The sequence below is a fragment of the Elephantulus edwardii genome, unplaced genomic scaffold, assembly GCF_000299155.1.
Source record: "Elephantulus edwardii isolate Elephantulus edwardi_28Jun2011 unplaced genomic scaffold, EleEdw1.0 scaffold00155, whole genome shotgun sequence".
Lineage (NCBI taxonomy): Eukaryota > Metazoa > Chordata > Mammalia > Macroscelidea > Macroscelididae > Elephantulus > Elephantulus edwardii.
The window spans coordinates 3,967,804-3,990,170 of NW_006399905.1; the positions used below are offsets into that span (position 1 = coordinate 3,967,804).

The following is a 22,367-nucleotide window of genomic DNA, read 5'->3' on the forward strand; positions in this document are numbered from 1 at the left end:
TAGCGTTACCGGAAGTCGATGCAAAGCAGCATACGCCTTGGCTGGATAATCGGGCCACCGCACATTGTCCAAGGCACGTTTATCCGTATCTAATGTAAACAAAGAATTCTAATCTACCTGGTACCATCTAGGCAGCACCTGAAACAGCTGTTATTTCCACATCCCTGAGCAAGTTACTTGCGCCTGAGTTTGTTCCCCTTTGTTTTCTGGTGAGTTCTTACCATTCTCCGCACTCCCCACGCCTGGTTTTGGCCAGTAGAGACCTGCCCCAGGGGCTATTTTGTCCTGAAAGCACAAAACTATTTTCTTTTCTGGAAATAAGTTGACGTCAACTGGGAGCTGTTTTTGGTTGCTTTATTTCCCGGAGCGTCAACTCCACACACCGCCTCCGGCAAAGTGCGAGCAATTCCAAGCAGCTCGCCCAGAGGAGCGGGGGTGGGAATGGACCCCTCTTTCCTGAGAAGGGGCAGACCCCGAGAGTCTCTGCTCCAGGGCTGCAGCGTAAACCCGAGTTTCCAAGTTGAGCCGGCGCCCAGCCCCCGGTAGGTACCTGCAGGGCACCTGAGTTCTCAGCCTTCCAGAAATTCCCCTTGTCGGTGCGCCTGAAAACCTGGGAACATCCCGGGACAAAGGGCCAGCCCCTCCGGAAGTGCCCGCGTACGGCTGGCATGTGCGGGCCCGCGTGTGCAAATGACTCAGCTGCCTAGTGCCCGGGGCTCCTGGAGGCGCTCACCCCCGGCACACAGCCCTGGGGAGCGGGCGCGGGAGGGCCGCGTCGTGGGAGCACAGCCAGCCTTCTCTCGCGCGCGCCTCCGGCAGAATTCCCCAGGTGTGCTACCTGTGGGCGCCGAGTCCCTCTGGACAGTTTGGGGGGGGGGTGTTTGTGTGTGCTTCCCCAAGGAGTGGCAGGGACCCGGGAGGCAGGGACTTGCTTTAACTTGTTTCCACACCTGGCGCGGTTTCCCCAGCGCTCCGTGGCGTCAGGGAGAGGAACCACCACAGTAAAGTCACCATCAATTCCCCACTTAGATGCCCCCTCGCCCTAGAGACCTCGTCGTCTCCCTTTGCCTTTTTGAAAAAATTACAAACCCACGGAAGGTTATCTATTGATAAGTATCATACTAAGCTGCCTTGAAGGCAAGACGAGAAAGGCGACGAAAAGGCGGTCGGTTGTCGACAGACTCCCACCTACAAATGCCCAGAATTCGGAGCAGGAGGCGAATTCCTGGGCGCCCTCCAGGAGTTGGCAAGGTTGCGGGCGCGCTGTTCAGGCCGTGGCTTCTTCTCGCCCCCAAGCTGCCTGGGGAGAAGTTGGGATGCTATGCAAACACGGGCGTTGGTCTGGGTCTCCACGCCCTAGAGACAAGGAGCAGTCTCCAGCGGCTCGGGGGCGCAGCCTGGGGCGGGGGTGCCGAAGGCGGCGACGCGAGGACGCGCTGGGGCGAGTGCCGGCCTGGAAGTTGGACAGTGGCTCCTATGGGAAAGTGGGACCCGGAGAACTCTTTGGCTGCCTTTCTAGTTTCCGAGGGTACCCGCCCCCGCGCGCCCGAGGCAGGGCAGCCCCGAGAGCGAACCAATGGTGGTTTGCAAACTTGGAGAGCGCACCCGGGATCCGAACTGTGGCGACGGAGGGGGCGGCCGAGACCCAAGTTCACTTTTCCTCCCGCGCTCTCGCCGGGCCCGGGGGCGTCGTGGCAGCGCGCCCCGAGGTCGGCGGCCGGGATGCGGGTGGGGAGGGGTCCCTGGGGTCCCGACGCCGCGCCCCGCGTCTCCCCTCCCACACGCCCCTCCCGGGCTCTCGCTTGCGCTCCTTCCCGGGGCGGGCTGGACCGGTGCGGACTTGCCCCAGACCTAGGGGAGCGCCGCAGGTCTTTAATGACAGCTTGGAAGTGGCTGTTGGAAAAGTCGAAAGGGATGAGGCTGACGTGGGGCGTGTTTTGCTCCTTGAGGGAGTCGGAGAGGGCGCTGGGAGCCGCGCGCCTGGCCCCAGGCCCCCGCGCCTCGCCGCCAGCAAGTAGGTGGGGGAGCCGCCGCCAGCCCCGTCCCGCTCCCAAGCCTCGCCCGCTGCGCCCTGGCCGCGGGCGCCGAGAGGGTGCGGGGCCTCGCGGTGCCTCCTCCACCCTGCTCATTAACCTGCCGGCTCCGCTCCGCTCCAGGCCGCCCTAGACACCAGCTTCTCGCCGCAGCGCCCGCCGCCGCCGCCGCCGCCCCGAAACCCCGGCTCCGGGGGGCGATGACGGGGCGGTGGAAGGGGCACCGCTCCTCGGGCATAACTTAGAAGAGCGAGGCTGCCCCGCCCTCCCGCCAGCCCCTCTCTGTCCCGCCCGGGCCCGCGCGCCACTCCGCCAGAGGGTAAGTCGGGTGTGCTTCACCCTCCACCAACAGCTCTCCGCCCCCCCCTTCCTTTTCCCCCCCCTCCTTCAAAGTTTTCAGAAAAGTGGGAGCGGGGCTGGGGGAGCCTCGGTCCTTCTCCCTGTCGGTACTGAACTTCCCCCCAACTCCCTTCCCTTCATCCCCCGAGCGCCTCTGCCCCTCCGGAGCCCCGCTCCGGAATGACAATTGGAGTGCGGCTCCTTTAAGAGCCCGGCTTTGCCTCCCGGTAGCTGAAGGTCATTAAACACAAAAGCTCTCAGCGCTGCGGTCCAATATAGCGCATGCGCCCTGCCCGAGGACTGGCAGAGAGACGGCAATATGGCGAGAATGCCTGGCAGCGGGGACTGTAACACCAGCGCGGGCGGCAGCGCCGGCGCCGCCGCCGCCGCCGCCGAGAACAATGGGGAGCGGGGCGAGGGCGAGCGCAGCGCGGGGGCCCGCGGCCGCCGCCACAGCCGCCCGCACTACTGCAGCGCGGGCGAGGAGGAAGAGGAAGAGGAGGACGACGACGAGATCCAGGAGGTGCAGATAACGGGGGACGAGGAGCAGGACGGAGGTGGGGGGCTGGAGGAGGACGAGGAGGAGGAGATGGGTCTGGACTGGGACGAGCCCCTGGAGCCCGAGGACTCGGCCGGGGAGGAGCTGGAGCCCGAGCCGGTCCATATGATCAATATGGACCAGAGCGCCGCGCTGGAGCCCGAGGCGCCGCCGCGGCTGCTGACGCCCCGGGCCCGCGGCGGGGCGCCAGGGGACGGCGCTGAGCTGGACCCAGACCTGCTGCAGCGCCCCGAGCGGGCCCGGCTGAGCGAGAACACCCGGCTGGCCACCCGCTACGCCGTGCGCATCTTCCGGGAGTACCTGAGCGAGAAGGCGCAGAGCCCGGACTTCGAGACCATGGACAAGGGGGCGCTGTGCCGCGTGCTGCGCTCCTTCTACGCCGAGGCCCGCTCCAAGAGCGGCCAGCTCTACAGCAAGTCTTCGCTCATCAGCATCCGCAGCTCCCTCAACCGCTACCTCAACGAGCCCCCGTACTGCCGCACGCTCGACCTCACCAAGGACCCGGAGCTGCGCAGCGCCAACCTGACGCTGGCCGCGGTCATCCGCAAGCTCGAGGAGCAGGGGGCCGGGCCGGTGGTGCAGAAGCAAGCCATCACGCGCGCCGACCTGCGCAAGCTCTACACCTCCAGCGTCTTCAGCACCAACACGCCCTTCGGGCTGCTCAACAAGGTCTGGTTCGAGACGTGCATGTACTTCTGCACGCGCGGCCGCGAGAACCAGCGCGAGCTGGAGGAGGACTCCTTCGGGCTGGCTATGGACGAGGACGGCCGCAAGTTCGTCTACTTTAAGTCCCTGGGGCCCTACCACAAGTCGCGCTCGTCCTCGTGGAGCAAGAAGCGCGCCGAGAGCAACGACGAGGAGAACTTGCCCCGCATGTATGAGACGGGCACCGAGTTCTGCCCCTACGCCAGCTTCGTCAAGTACCTGTCCAAGCGCAACCCGCTCTGCAAGGCGTTCTTCCAGCGGCCCCGGGACCACTGCAGCGAGGGCGATGTCACCTGGTATGAGAACAAAGCCATTGGCAAGAACTTGCTGGGCACCAGGATGCAGATGCTCTCCAAGGCGGCCAAGCTCTCCAAAACCTACACCAACCACTGCATCGGCGCCGTCTCCATCGCCACACTCAACAGCATCGCGGGCATCGGCACCAAGCTGGGCCCGCCCGCCCCACAGGGCTGCTATGTGGATGCCCTGAACGGGGCGGCTCGCCACCACCCCCACCACCCCGCCACCCATCCCGCCCACCACCACCGCCTCCAGCCGCCCGCGCTGGGAAGCACTTACATCCTCCCCAAAGACAGCCAGGTCTCGGCGGACGTGAAAACCGAGGCTGCGCCCAAGCGCGCCCTGTACGAGTCCGTGTACCGGGCGGGGGAACTCTGCGGCCCCTCTTCCCCTAAAAGACTTTGTATTGGCCCCTCGGAACCCGTGGATGCGGTGGTGGTGGTCTCCGTGAAACACGACCCCCTGCCTCTCCTGCCAGAAGCCAATGGGCACAGAAGCACCAATTCTCCCACAATAGTTTCACCTGCTATTGCTTCCCCCACCCAGGTAACCAAACCAAACTCTATGCATGAAATGTTTCTCTGGGGCCAAGGCGGGCCTGCCTTTTGTGCTGCTGCAGGTCCGAGCGTGGGGGAAGTTTTACAAAAGTACCAAATATACCAGATCACGTTTGATTTACCCCCCTAGAAGCCTAAGCTCTTGGTGGCTTTCAGGAAAGTTTTAGACCTAACCTTAAGCAGTGCTGCCTAACAACTCGCTGCTGCTCAGGACTGAAAAAAAAAAAACAACCCCCCCCCAAAAAAACAACAAAAACCCAAAACAAAACGCAAGTTGGCAGCACGAAAAGGTTAATTCAACTCTTGGAGCTTCAGGCCTTTGCACGGAGTTTTTATAAGGCAAAGAGTGCAGGAACACTGCAAATACAAAGAAAGCAATTCTCTTAAATCTCCCTGATGAATGCAGTAACCATTAGAAAAGGATGTATTCATAATTTAGGAAGGTAGAGAAGATTACAGATTATTATAAAGGAAACATGACAATCCCATTTCCTGTAGATTTTCTTTTTTCAAAAAAGTAATAGGGGTTCCAGGGGAGTGGAGAGGGTAGCAGTTGAATGTAGGTTCTTTCTGTGAGCTGTAAACAACACAACTATGAAGTGTGGTACTTGTTAAAGTTATCAGACTGGACACTTGGTATCTGCACAGACACCATGCAGTGCACTAAAGTGTTGTTGCCTCTTCCTAGTCCTGTATAGTTCCTTATCACAGTAGAGATAAGACTTGGGAAGATGGGTAATTAACCAAAGCACGCAGCCCTTACAGTGGGAAAAACGGCAGTGTTATCTTCCTGAAGCTGAGCCACCTTGAACAAGTTAGCTCAGTTCTCTGGGTTTCAAAGATGAGCAGTTATTTCAACACTAAAATTACTTCGTTTTAAGCAGTGACAAAGCTTTGACGAGATCAGGAGCTAGCGTGGGTGCTTCTTATTCTTTTCCCTGGAGGGAGATAGCCATAGTGGAATATATTCACAGTGTCATTAAAACTCTGTTCATTTTTTGGGGGCAGGGTAGGGCAGTTTTCTCTAAGCCTCTAGGATCTGAGCTTTACTCTGCAGGCAGATGTAGCCACTGGGGGTTTTAACAGCTCTGACCTCTGGCAGGGAACAGAAGTAGGAATTTCAGCTCTCCAGTGTGGAGGTATAGTGGGGCCTGTGTGTGGAATAGATGTCAGGTACCTTGCTGCCTTTTTGCAAAGTGGAAATTCCAGTTCTAGTCAAACTGACCCTTCAGACATGTAGCCAATCGGCAAGCTTCAAGGCCAATTGCGAGAGGAACTGTGAGTGATAATATACACACTGAAGTTTTCTAAAATAAGCAAGACCTGTAGCCTGTGTGTATTTCTATACTTGTGTGTCTAGTACATTCCTGGCAGCCAGAGAGCCTGTTTTAGTGTTTTCAGAATGGAGAGAAGAGAAATCTTCTCTTTGGAAAATTAAAGTTTGCCTTTTCTCTTAAAAAAAAAGTTCACATTTTTCTGAACAATCAAAACCCTAAACGTACCTTAGTTGAGAGTCATTGCAGTGGGCTCAATTCTAACTCCACCTCACAGCAAGCCCTGCACAGGAGGCTGGGTAGAAGCCCCCCAGAGGGTTTCCGAGTTTACAGAAATGACAGCGTTCTCCAGTGCAGCATCTGTGGATTTGAACCACCAGCCTTTTGGTTCACGCTTAAATCACTGTGCCACCAGAGTACTTGGATTAGTTAAAAGTTAAAGGCCTAAGAATGTTTATTAACAAATTTATTTGCTTAGAATAATAATGAACCAGTTGTTTTTGGCATCTGCTTTCTTGACACCAGGGTCCTGCAGAGTCATGACTTAGAATTCTAAAAAAGATTAGACTGTTGTCTTGCTTTGCTTCAGTTTGTATTGCTAGGAATGGCAATGTCTCTTGAATTCTTTGAATGGAATGAGAGCAGTCAGTTGCGTGGTACCATATAAAGATGGTCCCCTGGAGTTAGTGCCAGGTAACTTCCAAGTTAAAATAGACTTGAGGGTCCATGATCACTATGACTCTCAAAAACCACTTTAGCCAAATTGCTTCTAGCTAAACTCTGCAAAAAATAGTTTTGTCAGCAGATGTTTGATAGCCAACTTTTTGTGCATAATTTCTACTGGCCTTGAATTCAAGGGAACTCTTTCAACCAGTAACTCCAAGAGCACTCGCTGAGTGCAGTCTGAGCATTCAAAGTATGAAACGGATGTTTAGTTTAAGTGGAAAGCTGATATTAAACTTCTCCTTCTTGTATTTATTAAAGTTGCTGTACAGCCTGAGGTCGGGGCATTTCCTGGGGATTAATGACTGGCCGGGTTACTGGCCCCAGGCCTTGCTCCAGGTCATTAATCTCCAGGAAATATCCTGCGTTCCTCCAGCCCTGGTCATTACAGTATTCCTGAATTATAGCCATGGGTTTTCTAACCTTAATGCTGGGACCTCATCAAATGCTGTCACACTGAATTCACTCCTGACCACGTTATTAACTTCCTGCTAGTACAGGAGTCCTAGTGGTGCATACCGTTAAGCATTGTGCTGTCACCAAAAAAGGTCGATGGTTCAAACCTAGCAGCTACTACTCCCTGGGAAAAAATTGAAGCATTCTGTTTTTACAGCCTCATAAGCCCCCTGGGGCCATTCTCCTCTGTCCTGTGGGCTTGCTGTGAACAAGAAGTGACTCAGCCACAGTGGGAGTCTAGGTAGCACAAAGATCACCCACTAAGACTTTTAATCTCTTTTAACATGAAAAGTTCCTCAAATTATAAAGAGCCCAGGACAGTGCATGCATTTGTTCTTCCCCCCCCCCCATGCATTTACTCTTGTCACTTATTGAAGGCTTTAATGAGCATTTCAAATACTTACATGACAGTGAATGAATGAACAAAGATGTGCACCTAGATTGTGTGTATATAATGAAAGGATGAACAAAGGTGATAGGATTGGTAACTTGTTTTTAAGAGGTGAGGGTTTTTTTAAGGGTGTGTGTGTTGGGTTTTTTTTTAACAGGATTACCCTTCTCATTCTTAAACAGTGGTGTCAGAGGTAAAAGTTACTTTCAGTTCTCTTTTTTCCTCATGTTAGCTGTTGTGATCCACACTGCTCCAGTTATTGGTGTACACTGCCCTACCTCACCAGTGGAGAGTACATGGTATAGTTGAACAGATTTGATTCTCTCTGTGCAGAAATAGTGTTATCTTTCCTGCCTCCGAGACCAATACTTCCATTTAGATGGATGGCAGAAGTTTGCAGTTTATCATTTATAGAGTCAAAGAATGCTCACAGAAGTTTAGAACTCACACATCAGAGGCCTGAGCCTCTCTGTAGGGCCAAACAAAAATTAAGTCTTTAAAATGTTAGCTGAAGCATTTGTGAAATTATGACAAAAGCATCTGTAGTTGAACTTGCTTCACTTTATTTTTCTCTCTCTAAGTGGCTGGTGGGGGTCAGACCTCCAACTTTTGGGCTGGGTTAACAGTTGGGTGGTTGGCCACTGTGTACAAGGGGCTCCTTGCTTAGCTCTGATTCAGGTTATTTCCAGAAATACTTTCAAGGAAGTCAGTTTGTCTGAGGATTCTGGGGTGGGTCATGAACCGTCACTGTGTTTTCCTGTCTTCACTGTGAGTCAGCTTTGCTCCTTGCCGTATACAAGTTCTGAGCTGAAAACAGAAACCATGTCCCGAGAAGGTGTACATGGACGTTTGGACCCTAACCTTTGTGGTAATGGGCTTTCATTTAGGTGCTGTGATGGGAAGAGAAAAGGGATCTACTTAATAGAAAAACCATGAATTTTACATTCTCTTGAAATAATCAGTCAAGTCCTCTTTTGAATTTGGAGATTGTAGGGTAGATAGAATCAAACTTCTGTAAAACTTGTAAGAGCTGTATATGTTTATCAGCTATAGCATTTACAGCCGTAAAATACTTTACAATAGTTATGCTATTAGGATTAATTGCCTTGATCAAAGTGAATGTCTTCTTGGATTTTAATATTAGCTTGTTCATTTTTCTATTGTAGGAATGTTTGTTCTCCATTATGGAAAGTTCAAGTTGGTGGAGAAATTAAATGTCATTTACATAAGCATGTAACTTTTTTTTCATTCATTCAGGAAACTTTCTGTGTTCTTATTTGGTTTTACTTTTGCACCAAGATTCTTTTACAATTAATCCACTTTCCACTTGACAAGTAGTCTCATTGGCAAGATGTTAGCCTCATTAAATATTTAAACTGGATCAAAATAAAGGAAGTTTAAAAGGTGATATGCACAGTGTTTTGCCACAGTCATTTCAACAAAGTATATTTTTATTTATGTGTGTCAGTATTGCAATCATTATTCACGTATATTAAGTTAATACAAACCCACACCAAATGTTAGTTCACTATTAAATCTGATGAGGAAATAGAAATAGAACCATCTTTTGCCATAAGAAAGTGAGCCCTATTATTCTAAAACTTTGATCTTTGTATCATCCTGATTTGAAAATTTGGCTGCTCAAACAGATAACTCTTAAAGGCTGACCTTTTTTTACTTTCCTGACAGATTTCAAGTCTTGTCTTAGCAAAAGACCCTTAGTTATATGTGGAGCCTGTTAACGAGGTTCCTACCTTGGCCTCAGCCAGTTAAAGCTTGAGTTATATAATTTTTAAAGAAAAATTAGTTTCAAGTTACCCTTTTGGTATGTTAACTTTTATTTCAAAAGCAGAAGTGATGGAGAAGTTCCGGTGAAAATCTTAATACCAAGCATATAAATGTGCAATTTGTGGGTCAGTTTCATGCTGAGGCTTTTCCTTTAGAACTTGTTCTACTGCTCCTAGTGTGTAATTTCTACTAGTCAGTCAAGATGTATTTGGTAAGATTTATTTAGTACATTTATATGAAGGGTAAGGTAGAAGGAATTCATTGGTCCTGAAAGGTGTATTGACCTTGATAACATAAAGAAAAGTTAGTTTCTGTTAAATTTTGCTATTCTTACTGGGGTGAAATGATATCTCATAGTTGTTTTGATTTGCATCTATCTTAGAGCTAGTGATTTTGAACATTTCTTCATGTGTGTGTTTGCCATCTGAATGTCTTCTTTGGTGAAGTGTCGTTTCATGTCCTGTGCCCATTTTTCAATTGGGTTGTTTATCTTGTTGTGGTGCTCAAGTATTTTAGAAATTCTAGATATAAGTTGTTTATCTGACATGACATTACCAAATACTTCTTCCCAGTCTGTGACTTCCCTTGGATAGAAAATCTTTGGTATATTCACACAGTGGAATACTATGCATCATTGAAAAACAAGGAACTCATGAAATATTACACAAAATGGGTGACCCTAGAGGACTTTATGCTGAGTGAAATGTCTCAGTCACAAAAAGACAAATATGGCATAATTCCACTGTTATAAAAGAGGACTGGCATTGAGATTGGGGGCAGACTGAGAAAGATGGGATAATTAATGCCTACTGCATTGAAACAGATGAGGGAGAGAACTGTTTAAAAGGGATGTATGACTAGATATTATTGTTAGGACAGGAGTCCAGAACGAAGGCTGCATAGTGGAGTGGACTTGGGGAGAGGGGTTGAGTAACAAGGAAAGAATTTTTTCTTCTACTTTTCAAAAAAGAAAAACAAATTGGGGGGGCGGGCAGGTGGGCAGGGAGAAAAGTGCAACAGTGAATGAATGGAAATCCAAAGTCTCTATAAACTTTCATTAAACTCAATTTAAAAAGAAAAGATAGTTTCAAGATAGGAAGCATTGCACTGGCAGACTTTTAAAAAATGCTTATCCACTTTAAAGGTGATTAATTCAATTAACCATTGCTACCTGGGCATCTTTCCACTTGCTCAGAGAGGCCAAGCAGAATAGGATTCTGCTCTAGTCTCCGGGAAGGTAAGAATTTACAGGACAGAGGCAAGTTAGAAGATGGAAAACTCTTAAAGAGAAAAGAATTCTCTGCTGGATACATGAGCATCAGAGTGGAACTAGTGAGCTCTTAACACTTCAAGCTCTTCAAATATCTCTTGAGTTTTCAGATTTATTAAAGATTCTCTTGGCTGGCTGTTCACCTTCAGGAGAGGGTGGGGTGTGGACAGGATCAAGTCTTTCTAATAGAATGGGCTTCTATGGTGTTGAAGTAAATGAGCCTGTAAGCCTAAGCCTTTTGAGATCCCTCCCTGCAGCAGGTGTGTGATTCAGGCTGCCTGTGAGGCTGTATTATCTAATGCTCATGACTAGGAACTGGATGACAGAGCCTGTGATTGCATTAGTGAATACTCCAGGAGGCCAAACCTGTTGTTGTTATGTGCTGACAAGTCAGGAGCCAGCTCCTAGCTGACCCTTCAGCAAGTCTATAAATCGCACAGGAATAGGTTGTCCATCTTTCTTCCTTAGAGCAGCTAGTGGATTTGAACACCGTACATTTGAGTTGGCAACACAATTCCTTACCCACCAGAGCTCCCCAATCTAATTTGGCGTGTTTGAGGTTTTCACAACTTCTCCAAGTCCTCTGCTGTACACTGTGTCGACAGCCAGCCATGTTTTCAGATGATCCTTTAAGTATCTGATGGGGCCTTTTCTTTCTCCCTAAAAAAAAGAAGACATATTTCATATGCAACAGCAAATTTTTCGTTAGTGACTGATCATTTTTATTTCTGTCACATTCTAAATTTTGCCAAAGTTTTCTATGACAGTATTTTTCAAAGATACTAAAAGTATCTCCCAGTGCTGTAAATCTGGCATGGCCAAGCTCAAGTTGGGGCTTTTATCACACTTGTTTTCAGGCGGCCCCTCTGTGCTGACAGCTTGCTTTTGGGATGGTTTTCACGTCTTCAACCCCAGTGGGGCTGGGAGTCCTCTGTATCTGGCATCTTGTGCTTTATATTTCATGATTACAGACAGTTCAAATTCTGGCTACCTCTCCAGGCAGTGATGTTGATGTTAATCCTGAGGGATGAGGGCCATCCCAGAGGGAGACACTAAGGAGGAAGGATGGTGCACAACTTCCAGATCTAGTCCATTTATTGAACCCTGGTAAGCTGAAGGAACTTGGGGAGCCCTGGGAGAAAGAGTCGGGGACCTGCTAGAGCAGCTCAGTTCTCCCTGGCTCATTCTCCACCTCCACCCCTAAGCCCTAAACCCCACCCCACAGTTATAGACCCAGATCCATGAGAATGTCTTCACAATGCAGACCTTCCCTGAGACTATCTGCACTCCTTCACCCATAAAGCATTGTTTGCCCCGCCTTCTGGCCAGGAACCATAGCCGATGGACGTTTAGATCCCCTCTGGGAGAAAGGTAAAAATGTGCTACCTGAAAGGGCTGACAGACTGATGAGAGATTAAATTATAGGCTCCTGAGAAAGAGAGGGATTCAGGAGGGAATGTTGAAGGGTGACAGAGACAAACATCACTTGTGAGTTATTCGGTTACTCAATGAGAATGTCAAAAGACTAGTTTGGGAACTTGAAATCATCCATTTCTAGTTTTACCTCACATCCCTAGTCCAGGTTAATCAGTTTCGTCCAGTGTATCATCGTTCAGTCCTCATCCTTGCTGTCAACAAAGACAGGTTCTGTGGCTAAGGCATTTGGCTGCCAGCCAGAAGGTTGATGGTTCAAAGCTACCAGTCACTTGGAGGGAGAAAGATGCAGCACTCAGCATTTGTGAGGATTTATGGCCTTAAAAACCCTGCAGAGCTTGTTCCTCTCTGCCCTGTGGGGTCTTGTGAGTCAAAATTAATAAGATGTCAATAAGTTACTATTTATAGCATCTTTTCCTGCATGGACATTTTCTGTCATGTGCCAAGGACCAGACTGTTAAGTAGACTGCACATACCCCACTTGCTTGCTCGCTGTCTTCAAAAATTAAAGCCATTGCTATTCAGTTCATTCCAGTATGTTGACCCTCCGTGTTATAGAAAGGAACTGCTCCACACGGTTTTCTTTATGAAAGCTGATCACCAGGTCTTTCTTTTGCAGTACTTGGTGTGGGAGCCTCAGAATTCTCCAGTTTATTACCACATCTCTGAAGAAAGTGTCTAGAACAAGTTTCTTGAGCAGGTGATTAAGTCTGATACCTAAACTTGCTATGGGTTTTAACAGGTTGTTTTTTTTAAATGCCGATGTAATTTTATTAGACAAATATTGTCATTTACTTAGTCTAATCATAATGATAATCAATATAAGTATTTTTATAATTTAAAACTATTTCTATTAAGTATTTTATAATAATAACCTGTTGTTATTGTTGTTGTTGTTATGTGCCATCGAGTCGCTGTGACTCATAGCGACCCTATATACAACAGTCCTAAACCCTGCTCTATCCTGTGCCAGTCTTACTGTCTTTGACATACCTACCCCCATTACTCCAGTCACTGAATCAATCTATTTTATTAAAGGTCTTCCTCTCCTACACTGTACCTCCTTCCTCCCAAACATGATGTTCCTCTCCAACATGCCCTGAATATGTCAGACGGAGCTTCAGGACCTTGCCTCCAAGGAGCAGCCTGTTCTTACCCTCTCTAGGAAGAACCCGTTTGTTCTCCTGGTAGTGCATGGTATATTCAATACTCTTCTCCAGCACCAAAGCTCAAAGGCATCAATTCTCATTCTATCATCCCTAGTCATTTTCCATATTTCTGATGCATAGCAAATAATTACAAAGACCATGGCCTGTATCAGGTGCACCTTAGTCTCCAGATTGACTTTGTTGCTCTTCAGTACTTTGGAGAGGTCTCTGACAACAGACTCTCCCAATGCAATTCATCTTTTAATTTCCTGGCTCCTGGTACCAAGAGTGTTGATTGTGGAGCCAAGCAAACTAAAGCTGTTAACAATCCCATTTTCTTCAACTATCATGATGCTGCCAATCGGCCCAGTGGTGAGAATCTTTGTTTTCTTGATGTGGAGCGTCAGTCCCTATTGAAGGCTGCAGTCCCTGACTTTCTGTAGCAAGCGCTTCTGGTCCTGCTCAGTTTTATAAGTCCTTCAGGTCCTCTTCAGTTTTATAAGTTTTAATAATGCAGATTGTTGATGAGTCTTCCTCCAATAACCAATATTTTTAAACCATTTACAAGAATGAATTTGTTGTTATATGACACTCACATGGAAACAACCAGATAAGTTAGGTAACAATATTAATCCCTAACCTGACTGCTTAATTACTCTGTTCATCAGTCACCCCTTGACAGGTGTTTTTAAGGAACATGACTTAGAAATGCAATGCATCATCTACATCACTGAGTAGAGTATAAGACTAACTCCAAGCAGGGGTGAATGAAGGAAGTTAGGGGGCGGGTGGGACACTAGATTATAGGTGTCTCAGAAAGTCAGGTTTAACTGTCAACTTTAATCTCCATTGTGTTTTCAAGACTATAAATCTTAATGGGAGGAAACTACCCATCTAACTCCCGTGGATTCAAACCAGTAAAGTTGTGGAGCCTCTTGATTAGCAGCAGCACACCCTGTTGGACTATGCTACCAGAGTCCTTGGGCTGTGGGTGTAGTGGGCTATGATCTGTACGACCTGCTTTCCTCACTGTGGGGTTTTGATGTAAAATGTCACATCTTAATAATAGTTAGCAGGTGGAGTTGTTGTGTGTCCTGTCTAGTCAGAACTGACTCACAAGTGACCCTTCAGTGGATTTTCAGACAGAGTAAATTACATGGAAGCAGACTATTCAGCCTTCCCGCATGGAGTAGCTGGTGGAGTCGAACTGTCTGCCTTTGGGTAGACAGCACAATTCCTTACCACTAAGCCACCAGAGCGCCCTATGAAGTGGAATAGACGCATTAATAGCTAGCAGATGCTGAAGGTTCCAAAGTGGTCCACTGACGACCTGGGTGGTGGCCGTCCTAGATTACCTAGCACCAGTGTCACCTCGAAGTTTGTTCAAATTCAGAATCTTACCACTCTGTACACATGTGTGTGCGCTCTCGCACTCTCTCGTTCTCTTCTCTCTCTCTCTCTCATTTTTTTCCTCTCATTCATTCTCTCTCATTCTCTCATTCGTTCTCTCATTCTCGTTCATTCTCTCTCTCTCATTCTCGTTCTCTCTCTCGTTCTAGCTTTCTCGTTCTCTTTCTCTCATTCGTTCTCATTCTCTCGTTCATTCTTTCTCGTTCTCTCTCATTTGTTCTCTCTCTCTCTCTCTCTCTCTCTCCCCCCCCCTCCCTCCTCAGTGTGTAGCTACTTGAGAGATGGTAGTTTACTTGGCACCTCAGTTACTCCTCCAAGGAATGATGATGGTTGTTTCCATTTCGTAAAAGAGGGAGCTAAAGTTCCTGGTTGCTGGATGTTGAGTAACTTGTACAGTATCGATAAGTAACTAAACTGGATTTGAACCTAGGTTTTGATTCCAAAATGTACACAGGGATTCAAAATTCTTAGCAACTTCTCACAGAATTTTTTAAAAAAATCATTTAACATCTTTCATTATTATTAGTTATATGCTACCCTAAAGCAATTTTAAAAGAGAGAACTTGTGAAAACATGGCATTGTAAAGTAATAATATACCCATAAAGAGCACAAACATTCAAAAGTGTATTTCTGGTGTCTAGCTCTCTTTTTTCTATATGTGGTTACTGTTTGAAAAGTACTTAAAAATGGGCACTTATATTAGTATTTACTATTGTTTTATTATCTTAGCACAGATTGTTTACATTGCAATTGAGAAAAAAAAAACGAGCTTTCTTCTTCTAGGTCTCCCACATAGTCTGGCCAGGAGTACTTTCCCTGGTCTCTAAGCCAATAACCAGTTGGCCACTGTGTTGTTTTGACCCCATGAGAGTCAGAACTGCTTATTAGGGTTTTCAGGGGCTGTTTTGGGGGGAATTGACCAGTAAGATTTTCTTGTGGGGCACCTCAAGGTGGATTCAAACCATCAGTTTAAGCTAACAGCCAAAGGCGTTTAACTGTCCACCCAAGAACACTGCCTGGTCTCCTAGCAGACATTACATTTCTTGATGGCTGCCTCTTCTCTGGCTCATGGGATTTCCCATCCTCAAAAGAGAGGTCTTTCAGGAAAGGTCTTAACTAGTACATCTGTATGGACTCCACCCCAGAGCTGGTTTGGGGTGTTTTTGTTTGTTTTTAAGACTCTTTTTACATGAATTCTGATGGCTGAGTCCTTGGGGAGTTGTGCAGATAACTCTCCATCAGTTCAAATCCACCACCAGCTGCTCAGGAGAAAGGTGGGCTGTCTGTCCCCATTCCATGTTCAGTCCCCAAACCAGCTGGAGGGTCAGCTATGAATCGGTTCCAACCCCATGCAATGAACTGAGGTTTTGGTTGAGACTTCTTAAAATTTGCATGTGCTGTGGACCAGGATTATATCTGCTCAGGATTCCCCCATTTCTCTTCACAGAGCCTTGGAAATTTCCAAGTGCCAGCTTGAGCTTGAGAGCTTTCTGATGGGAGTCATTGCCACAAAGACTCTTAACGATTCACAAAAGTTGGCTGAGAATAAAATCACCGGGTTTTCCCTAGAGAGTACATTTAATTGGTAAAGTTTGCAACTAAAGGATGGATCACAGTGCTGGAATTCTTAGTACATTATGAAGTTTGTGATAACAATAACTTTGGTGAATCTTTTGATTTCAGTATTATAGAAGAAGGGCCATATTTGTGAATCGCTGACTAGATTCTGTGGTAGGGTTTTTGCATTTCTTAGTGCATGGTTAGACTAGAACTTATACTTCCGTCCTGGGGATACGTAAATCAGTAAGTGCTTCACTTCAGGTCGAGGTATATTGAGATGTGTTTGGAATAGACGACATCACCAGAATAATTGGTTGGTACTTTGACATACTGCTGACCATTAATGTCTTTGTGCAATTTGTTTTTAGTTTGACAAACTGTTCCTATAAAATAGTGATGACAGATATGATGAGGTAGGGATTTATAGCTCCTAATTTCATTTGGCCTTTAAATGTTCACAGTATTCAGCAACTTTAGTACTTACAAGTTCATGGACATTGAAAAGCAACATTTTTTAAGCCTGATCTTCTGGAATACTGGCTTCCCTTTTGTGACATACTTTTTGATAATACTCTATCTAAATTGATTAAAGTGCATGTTAGCTATTTTATTTCATCTCAAACAAATACTGGGGAATTTTCTCCTCTAGAGGAAAGAAAAACTTGCAGAATGTTGAGATTTCAATGAAATGAGGTAGCAATTTAAAAAGACATTACCGTGGAAACATGCTGCTCTCAATAAAAGTATAGCAAGAACATTCTCAAACTGATTATACGGGCTTCATTTTCTTTTTCTCTCAACCTCATGTTTGCTTATATGTTAATTTTTTTATGAATATTTAGCATCTTATTCAGAGTGCTAGTGACATGATGGATTTGAGGATATCATTTTATTGAGGGGTGTTAAGGTCCAGGAATCATTCTCATATTTGTTTTTAACTCATCTAAGAGGATCCTGGTATATTGATCCCCGTCCTGTCATAGCTCCTGTCTCCATTGATCTCTGTAGTATCACCTGTTGCCATGTAAACTCGGTTCTAAGAAGAAAAATGGAAAGACGAAGGAGCATGGTGTATAGACAACCATTGAAAATAGGACACATTTTAAAAAGCCTTTTATTTATTGAGTACTGATTGTGTGAATTCTGAGGCTTTGTCTGACATACTTTGGGCATGTTGCAAGGAGGAACTAGTCCTTGGAGAGGGCCATCTTGCTCGCAAGGGTGGGGGGACAGCACAAAAGAGGAAGACCCTCAAAGAGATGGATTGATTCAGTGTCTGAGCTAAAGAGGGTAGGTAAGTCAGAGACAGTAAAGTTGACACAGGATAGAACACTTTTCAGGGCTATTGTACATAGAGTCGCAAGCAACTCAGCAAGCTAACTCGGCACATAACAACAACAGCAACTTACTGCGTGCATGGATAGAATTTTGGAAGTGAGGAATGACTTAGAAATACTCAAAACACTAGCCAAAGCATAGTGAGAATACCTAAGACAAGTCAAAAGGGAGACTGGGTGGAAATGAAGGGGACTCGCTCAGGCCGCGACTGAGAACTGTGTAGCCACGTCTAAGAAATATTAACACATTGACTGAAAGTAGCCGGACCAAATTGAAAAACCAGATATTTAAAACTGAAGAGTATTAAAGAGAATGTAAGAACCAGAAAGAATGAAATAAAAAATGTAAGCCTTTTATTTGCTATAATGTTGTAGACCTTTCGGGAAAGTGTACACTGGTATTTTAGATGTCACTGGTATGAAGGAAGTCTCCCCATGTCTGACTCTGTTATTAGTGTTCACCCTACTGACGGTCCACACATTCGGAGAGTGTTTAATAACCTGAAGAAATCAGGAACTGGCACTGTGTCACAGTTTATACTTTAATGTAGGATCACTGAAAGTCTGACCCTTTGATTGCCAGTATTATTTTTTACATTTTGGGTCTTTGGGCCTGTACAATGAGTGTCATATATGAATTGTACTTTAACTTTTACAAAGAGCTTTGCCATATCTGATTTCTTTCTAAACACACGTCATTAGGATCTTCCTAGTGTCTCCTGCTGCTTTAATGCCATTACTAGGTAGATTTTCAAGTCCTAGTGACCCCATGTGATAGAGGCGAATGGGCCCCAGAGGTTCTTTCTCCTCAGCAGTCACTGGGTGGATTCAAACCAGCAACCTTTTGGTTCACAGTCAAATGCTTAACCACTGCACCACCAAGTCTCTGTTGATTCTCAGTCTTTTAAAAATAAGGCAAAAGATTCAGGGGAAAATCAGGAAGTACTTAGAAACCCAGGTGAGAGAGTAGAAACTAACGGGGAACTCAAATCTGTGGTAAAAATAAGAGAAATAAAATTTTTACAGTTTAGAGATAGACATTCTGCGTTAAATATTCCAGTTTTCCGCCAGTGCCTGACTCACTATAGAGATAAGATTCTCAAGCTTTTGGTCTCTCATTTGTGTATGAATATGATCGTTTAAGTATACATAAAATGTTTAAGGAAGTAATCTAGGGCTAACTTTAAGTGGATTTTTTTAAATAGAAAAAAATAATTGGATTGGCTTAAGAGAATATTGAAAATATATATTAGGTAAAATTGCTCATGTCTTTTGAAAATACATAATTTGATTTTCCTAACTTCAAGCAATGAATTTCTAGAGATTCGTTCTCTTTTTATATTTATCATTTATTAGAATGCTTGATCTGCAGGGTTTCAAACAAGCTTAAACTGGTTCCCTTATGACTGATGCAAGAAAATCAGAACAGATGCATATGTATATGACTGACTCATAACTGACCCTCCATTGGGTTTCAGAGCTGTAAATCAGCCACAGTCTTTGGATTAACAGCACAGCTCCTTAAAAACGAGGTCACCAAAGCTCCCTCACTGAGGAATATCATTACTGTTATGTGCTGTCAAGCCGGAACCAACCCGTAACAGGCCCTCCAGTGGATTTTCAGTGGTAGTAATAACATGGGAGGAGATTGCTCATCCCTCTTCCACAGAGCACTGGTGGCCTAGTGCTAGGAAGCTGTGCTGCAGTCCCAAAGGCACACAGTTAGAATCCACTTGCTGGAAGTTGGATTCCACCGCAGGAGAAAGATGAGCAGTCTCCTCCCTTGCAGTTCACTGCCTCTGAAAACCCGCAGGAGGGTCATCGTGGGTCGGTTCTGACTCCAGGTGCACAGCCATAACAACCACCTTTAGGATTGCAGCATAGCTTATTACCACTAGGCCACCAGAGCTCCCTTACAGAGGCATGGTGGTGGACATTTCTGCATGTAGAATTGGGAATTCTGCATATATAAGTGTAATAACATACTGAGGACACAGTTCTAGAAAGTTCTTGGACATTGGCATTAAACCACTGGACATGAAAGCTAAGACCATAGCCTTGGGGGACAGACAGCCAAGATCACTTGGCAAAGTGCAGTTCTGAAAACTTCATCGTTACCCTAGTCTGTTAAATAGCATCTGGAGTCTTCAAGTCCAAGTCCAAGTCTTAAAGTCCATGATGGCTTTTGAGTGAGTGGCCATCAAAGAAACAGCCTGGAGCACAGAAGAACAAGGACAATGTAAAAACTCAAGAAACAATTAGTGCAAAGCACTAATTACCTACAGAAACCATGGCTGCTTCTGGTCTGAGACCTGAAGAAATAGATGGATCCCAGCTACCACCACCAGCCACTCTCAAGACCACAATAGAAGGTCTGGCTAAGAATAGCAGGGGCCGAGGGGAAGATAGAACAAACTTGAGAGGTAAAAATAAACCAGCCTTCTTGGTTAGAGACTAGAGGAATCCCTCAGATAATCACTATCATTCTGAGCAAACCTTGTAAAGTGAAGACAGCTTCTAGAGGCCTGCTTCTAAATGATAGACAAGAGCATAAAATGATGGAATAATGGCAAGAAGCTGCACTGCAGTCCTGAAGACAAGTGGTTCGAGGCCACCAACTGCTTTGCAAGAAAAGGCTGGGCAATCTCCTCCTTGTGCAACTAACTGTCTCTGAAAACCCACCAAAGGGTCAGCTGTGGGTCAGTCTGACTCAACAATATACAACAACAACATAATATGAAGAATGAGTTGTTAAGAATGATGGCCTGTGTGAGGCTTTTGCCTGAGACCCGAGGTGAGAGGATGGGGCAGCCAGCAGTGCGGAGGACGCTGACACAGCAGGGATTGTAACCAGTGTCACAGAATAATGTGTGGGGGAACTATTGGGTGAAATTATGACTTTACTATGCAAGCTTTCACTCAAAGTCAATTAAGTGTTTATGTGTATGTGTGTGTGTATATATACACACACACATAATAGAATTATGGACATATACAACAGTGAGAACCTGACTGGGGAAGAGAGTAGTAGGTTGAAGCCGTGGAATGGGAGATTCAGAAGAGGCCTTGCCCCAGCCTGTCAAGAGATATGGTTGCCATGCAACTCAAACTGCCCTTGTTTTCAAAAGGAGATTAAATTTCTGGCAGGGTTTCTACTCACCAGTTTTTCCCGTTCCAGTTATTGTTCCGGTACATCTGCATTGGACAAATTCAGAGCCGTTCCAGTGTTGCTTCCTAGGCCGTGACTGAAGCGGGAAGAATTGATTCAAAACCCTGGTTAACTCTGAGACTAGTAAATAATATTCTAAGTATTTTCCAATGAACAGGTATCTTAGTCATGTAGAATACAGGACAAGGATCTTGTAAACTTTTTTATTCAAAGCACACAGGACGAGTAATAAGCTGCAGATTTTTGAAACAATGATTTTTGAAATATTCCCTTGACCACTTTACAGTCTCTTTTAGATATAAAAAGAGAAAGAATAGCTAACTTTCTGGTGATATATTCATAGAACAGTGGCGTTGTCTGTTGGAAGATGTTCACTTGAGGGAGATTATGTCATTCTCTCAGTCCCTTTTGCTTAATCAAAATTAAACTCTTGCTTAGTTGACACAAATCATCAAATGACTCATAGTTGGGGTTTAGTTTAGTTTATGCCATCTTGTTAAGAAATGAAGTCAGTAAATGTGTCCATCGTGAAGTGAGTTATGATTAGATTATTAGCCTTTAGTAGCATTGTCTGGTTAGAGGACTACCCATTTTACTCCTGAAGAATTCATCTCCATAGCTAACATTTCTATATGTAGCATCCCCAACTCAATAGCTAACATTTAGCCATAGCACCTTACTGTAGGTAATCAGTAAACATTGTCCCGTGTAATCTTCCTAACACTCTCCCAAGTCCAACAGGTAAATAGCCAGCTCTAGCATGTTGTTCTTACATACCATCGAGTTGGAACCGACTCATAGCTGACCCTCCAGCCAATTTTCAGAGGCAGCAAATGGCATGCGATTTGATTGTCACCTATCTTTCTCCCATAGAGCAGCTAATGGATTCGAACTGCTTGCCTCAGAGATAGCAGCCTTACCCTTTAGGCCACAACTCCCTGTAGTTCTCAGAAACTCATTGTTGTCAAGTTGAAACTAACTCCCAGCTGACTCCCCACTGTCAGTCACAGGAGGAAGTTGCCCATCTTTCTCCTGAGGATCCACAGCTGGAGGTCAAACTGCCAGAGAGGCTCTGCCTTAGGCTTAGCAGAACCCCTAATAGAGACGATGGCACTTAGAGCTCCCTAGAAACGACAGCCAGTAAATGGCAAATCAGGGATTATCTCCCAGGTTTTTCACTTGTCCACTCGTTCAATGAGGATGTATTATATGGTGGTCCCTGGGAGCCCCTAGAGGCCTTTGAGTCAGTTTCTGCTCGTGAGACCCCCCAGTGTTTTAAAGCAGCTCTACGCTGTATTGGGTTTTCAGTGACTGATCTCTCAGAAGTGGATCACATGCCGAGGTGCCTCTCTGGACGGACTTGAGATGCCACCCTTTTGGCTGGTAGCCAGACACTTAACCGTTTAAACCACACAGAATGTCCCAAAGACATTTTACCTTTCTCATAGGCTTGACAGTCAAGGGGGGAAGCCAGACATCAAAACAAATGAAATGATCACAAAACAGAATTAAGTATTGCTGCAGCCGGATGGCTTGCTCTGGACTGAACTGGACTTTGCATGTGGTTGCAGATGCCCAACGTTTCCAAATTGAACAGAGGATCCTTCAGCAAAAAGGACATGCTTGTTCTCTCAGAGTGGTTTGATGTTGATGTTGTTGTTATGTATTGTCAAGTTGACTGTGACTATTGGCGAGCTTATGCACAAGAGCTCTGAGCTCTGCCCTATCCTGAGCCAATCTCACTGTCTCTGATACACCGACCCCTATTACCCTGTCCCTGTGTCAATCTGTCCAATCGAGCGTCGTCCTCTCTTGCACTGTCCTTCCAAGCATGATGTCTGGTCTCTCCTGGCACCATGGCCAAAGTATGTGAAACAGAGCTTCAAAATCTTTGCCTCTAAGGAGTGACAGCA

The 22,367-nt window shown here is 46.0% G+C and overlaps 1 protein-coding gene across 2 annotated transcripts in view; it reads left to right on the forward strand.

Annotated features, from left to right (window-relative positions):
* The first annotated feature begins 1,824 nt into the window (after positions 1–1,824).
* KCTD1 (potassium channel tetramerization domain containing 1) overlaps positions 1,825–22,367 on the forward strand; it is a 146,112-nt gene continuing 125,569 nt past the window's right edge. Inside the window, exon 1 of one of the 2 annotated variants that reach the window (XM_006895034.1) lies at positions 1,825–2,352. Coding sequence is in view for 1 of the 2 variants with exons in the window: in XM_006895033.1 (XP_006895095.1) it covers positions 2,692–4,482 (1,791 nt within the window). In the remaining variant the exon portion in view is untranslated. Of the gene's footprint in view, positions 2,353–2,691; positions 4,483–22,367 lie in introns of those variants that run through there. The other variant, XM_006895033.1, reaches the window with a different exon arrangement.